At 43.6% G+C, this 5,000-nt stretch overlaps 1 protein-coding gene across 1 annotated transcript in view; it reads left to right on the forward strand.

Annotated features, from left to right (window-relative positions):
• The first annotated feature begins 863 nt into the window (after positions 1-863).
• LOC145403927 (perlucin-like protein) overlaps positions 864-5,000 on the forward strand; it is a 4,353-nt gene continuing 216 nt past the window's right edge. Inside the window, exons 1-3 of the mRNA XM_080275529.1 lie at positions 864-915; positions 3,928-4,098; positions 4,453-4,586. Of these exons, the coding sequence (XP_080131655.1) occupies positions 864-915; positions 3,928-4,098; positions 4,453-4,586 (357 nt within the window). The remainder of the gene's footprint in view (positions 916-3,927; positions 4,099-4,452; positions 4,587-5,000) is intronic.

Raw genomic sequence — 5,000 nt, forward strand, 5'->3', positions numbered from 1 at the left:
AGTCGGGTGAGGATGGATTTTTAGTTGTGTTGCAATGGAAGAAATGGATCAGGAAAGGTTCGGTCTGAGTTGCAAAAGAATAGCTGAGTTAGAGATTGTTGCTGATGAGTTGCAATTATAAGGCAGAAAGAGTGAAGGTTGCAGCTGAATTGCAGAGTTGAAGCTAGGTGAGTGAAATATGAAGATGAGTTGCAATGGAAAAGCTAAATGGAAATATGAAGTTGTGGCAATTAAGTCTGGATTGAGAGAGAGAGAGAGAGAGAGAGAGAGAGAGAGAGAGAGAGAGAGAGAGAGAGAGAGTCAAAATGTCCCCACGTACTTATTCCCTTACCGAGGCTATTCGGAAATGCCAAGATAACGTGAGCCAAGAGGTTGCCGGATTGAAGAGGTAATTTTCACCTCACTCTTGCTCACTCCAGACGATTTCACTCAGCTTATTAGAGCCCCTGGTGATGGAGGGGTTACTGAAGGCTGTATCTAACCCCTCCAGGTCGGAAAGCCTAGTCTAAGCTGAAAGAAATCGTCAAGACATGCTTCTCTACCTTCCATCTTCTCCCACCTGTAAGAGGTCGACCTGTTAAACCTATCTTCGTCACACGCCTCAGTCCTACGCGGATTCCTTCTCCCCCATCAGCTCTTTCTCTCAAATCTTCGTCCACTCAATCCACAATCCATCCACCTCCTCTCTCTCAAATATTCGTTCATACAATCCATCCACCTCTCTCAAATTTTCGTTCACACAATCCACAATCCATCCAACTCCTCTCTCAAATATTCGCTCACACATTCCGCAATCTATCCACCTCCTCTCTCAGATCTCCTCTCCTGAGCTGAATAAAATCGTCTGGAGATAGCAGGAAAGAATGAGTCACCAGCTGCAAGGAATTAAGGACACGTGTGGTGAACGCGTGTCAGGTATGAGAGAGGACAGGTGCGTAGGGTCAGACCTGATAACATACTCCTTTCTTTCCAGTCTGTCTGCTTCCCTCCTTCTTTACTTCCCTCCTTTTTTAACAGTGAGATATGATGCTGGTTAAGATTAAATGCCATGGATAGGATGTAGAGCCTTAGTACTGTCCTATTCTGCCAAGTGGAAAGCTGCATAATCGGCGAAAATCTGGGCCAGATTCTCTCTCTCTCTCTCTCACTCTCTCTCTCTCTTTCTCTCTGAAGGTACATACAACAGGAATAAAAAAAAAAATAAAAAAAATCGACATCGTAGTGAACTAGTCCATGAGATAAATTTGATACTAGTAACCAAGGAGACTCATCCCAACCTCATAACTACAGGTGTTCAACTCTCACACACCTACGACTTTGTAATCAGGGTGTGAGAGTGGCCCTGCTGCGCCAGGTGAAGATAAATGCACTACAGGTTATCACAAATTACCGAGAACCAACACCTCTTCTGCGCACATGCCTCATTTCTCTATTAGGCTGAAACAACCCCTTCGGTCCGATGACGCTTGTTTCTCTCTCTCTCTCTCTCTCTCTGACACACACACATACACACACACACAGGCTCGATCACAATATCTATGCCTTCAGTGTTGCTAATCAGCCAGTGACGTCAACCTGTGTGAGTATTAAGCAGGTGTTCCGAATGAGGTTACCAGGAAAGTTATACTTCTACCTAATTTCCAGTTCAATACCCTTCAAATACCCTCATTCTACCAGGAAATATCTACTTCATCTAATCTCCTCTTCAATACCCTTCCTATGTCGTCAATCCGGGGCTCACTGTGACTATATATAAGACAGGTGGATCTGACACCCTAATTACTCTAGTGTCACCTGTGCTATGAAGAAGTTCCTGAATTGGTGTTTTGCCACAGGTATGCAGAATGATTTTATTTATGTCCTAACTCTTCTTTAAGCACACTGATTCTATTTTTCTCCTAACTTTAAGCACTGATACTATTTCTCTCCTAACTTTAAGCACTGATACTATTTCTCTCCTAACTTTAAGCACTGATACTATTTCTCTCCTAACTTTCATCACTGATTCTGTTTCTGTCCTAACTCATCACTGATTCTGTTTCTGTCCTAACTTTAAAAACACTCATTCTATTTCAGTCCCACCTTCAAGCACACTGATTCTATTTTTGTCCTAACTTCGAGCACATTGGTTCTACTTCTGTCCTAACTTACTCTTACATTCCTGCTGGCTATTTTTTTTTTTCCCACCTGAATCCATTTTTGTGATGGGTGGAAAAAACCTGAAAAATGGATGGAAAAAGACCAGACCTAAGGAATGTACAGACCCATTTTGACAGACCAATATTCTATCTACCCAAAGCCAGACGCCTTAATCCCTTAAGTGATGGCCACAAACAAACCGCCTCCATGTCGCCCTGTCTCCTATCATTTTCTACTGCCGCAATTCCCCCAACACATATCAGCCAACCATATCAGCTCATATTGCTTTTCTCACAGCCTGTGCTTCGCCAGCAACTTGTCACTCTTCCCTTATACACCTGTCCAAACTAACATAGCCCTAGGTTCCTGCACTCCTGATGGGCATAATTAGAAAGATTATTAGCTATTATTATTATCATTATCATTATTATTATTATTATGTTCTCACTCTCTTCTCTCTTCTCCACAGTGATTCTAGCTCTGTGGGCTGATGGACAAGAACTGACTACTGCTGACCGTAATGAGAAAGAAGGTTAGTCTGTCTCATCTTCATTTCCACACCTGACCTAGGATAATCTCGCTAATTACACACAACATTATTCAACTGAGAGACTAAGACGCTAAATAAGGTCGTGTCTGTGACATGCAGCCAGGATTCCAAGGGCTAGAACGATGCTTGAATGAATGTGCTACCCACTTCACAGGGCATACTGTCAGAAGGTTCCCCTGCTTTTGTATTTTACTTTGAATCTAACCTCGTCCCGTCTCATAGGTGGGGGTTGAGTTTGGATAGATGATGATGACGATGATGATGATGAGGAGGAGGAGGATTTTTTTTTTATGCTACGAAGTAGGAACCAAAGGCCACTGGCCCGCAATAACTGGTCCTTCCAAGAGAAAAACAAAATACAAGAGAGTGCGAAATTCAAGATCCGATCATTTCGAGATGTCTGGACACACTGCGTTTGAAGGACTGGAGATCATAGTTAGCAGGAAATACAGACAAAGGGAGACAGTTCCGGAGATGACCTGTTGCATAAATGAAGGACTGGAAGTAACGGTTAACTCTTGCATTAGACAGTTGGACAGAAAAGGGATGAGAGTTTGCTGCTAGACGGGTGCTAGCGCCCGTCGTAGAGGTGGAGGAATGCAAGCAGACAGTTCAGAGGAGCAGTGACCATTAGAGTAGCGATAGAAAAGAGATAAAGATGATGATGATGATGATGATGATGATGATACTCTAAGAGTAGTAGTAGTAGTAGTAGTATTGTAGTAGTAGTAGTAGTAGTAGTTGTAGTAATAATATAATGATAATAACATTATTATTATTATTATTATTATTATTATTATTTTGCCTCCGGTAATGAAGTTGAACGGAGGTTATGTATTGAACCATGTCTATCTGTCTGTCTGTCTGTCTGGTTGTGAACAAAATATCTATGAAAGTTGTTATCAGATCTCAATGAAATCTCACAGAGAGGTGAGGAATGGCTTCAAGAAGAGTTGATTAATCGCTAATATTGAGTGGAATCCGGATACAGAAATGACAGATTTTATTTGCATCAGGGAGGTGGGCACTCTCTCGAAATGCTTAACAGGGCAAACTTAGACCGTAGAATTGACTGACTGTGCGACCGTAAGCGTATTTGTCAGGAAGTAAACCTTAAATTCTTTTGGCGCTGGCAGAGACATGAGTTCTATGAGTGCTTTCTAGTTGTTATTATTATTATTATTATTATTATTATTATTATTATTATTGATACTACTACTATCTTTCCATTGGGTCAGCGTGTCCGATACCTTACGTGACTGTGGGTGAGCGGTGCCTGTTCTTCAATGCCTTAGAAACAAGCTCCTGGCAGAACAGCAGAGCGTACTGTGAGCAACTCCACGGCCACCTCGCCAAGGTTGACACGGGCAACTTCCTGCAGCAGGTGGCGGCATATATACGGCAAGAAGGTCAGTATAAGAGAGGATCAACACTCCCTCATACGTATTAGTAGATATTTTTCGTGAGACAGCAGCAGCAGCAGCAGCGGCGGCGGCGGCGGCGGCAACGGCAGCAGTAGCAGCAGCAGCAGCAGCAGCAGTAGCAGTAGTAGTAGTAGTAGTAGTAATAGTAGTCTTGGTAGCATCTTGTCCTACAACTGCCAGCTCTCCATCTTGAAGGATGCATTGTAACTGTAGATTAACAATGGATTATGATAATCAAGAAGTGCTATCTGATGCAGAACCGTAGCACTGTCTTTTTCTGCCACTGAGCTACGAGAAATAATCTAGGAAAAAAATTAGTGAACCCTATTTTCCTTGCAGGGTTCACCAACTTCGGGTTCTGGATTGGGGCGAATGACCTGACAGGGGAAGGTGTGTGGAGGTGGCATGACGGAAGCCGGGTCACCATGGGGACTCCTTTCTGGGGACACAGAGCCCAGGAACCCGTTGTCCAGGTACGGTTCAGGGTGGTACGTAAATAGCGCTGCACTAGAGACGCACGTAGTAGTAGTTAATGCGCTCCGGGGACGGCTCAATCTGCTGGTGTGGGCGTGGGTGTGGCAGTGGGAGTATGATATGAACAAATGATGCAGGGTAAAAACAGCCCGGTGGAGTGGAAGTGGAGCGTTATATATGTACCACCTTGTATAACGCTCGATTTTCACTTCCCTAGGCAAATTTTCGTGTGTTAGGGGGAGGGTTCAGTGTTTATAGTATCTACCCTGCATCATCTAACACCCACCGTCCATACTGAATACATGCTAGGGCTGCCTCATACAGGACTGGTGTACTGGACTTAGCGTGAGTGATGTATACTGGATTTAGAGGGTCTTGGGGTCGATTAGTACTGCACTGAAGAAATTCCAGTC

This window comes from Coenobita brevimanus, chromosome 62 (genome assembly GCF_032717465.1).
Source record: "Coenobita brevimanus isolate Jiangsu-jjx chromosome 62, ASM3271746v2, whole genome shotgun sequence".
NCBI lineage: Eukaryota > Metazoa > Arthropoda > Malacostraca > Decapoda > Coenobitidae > Coenobita > Coenobita brevimanus.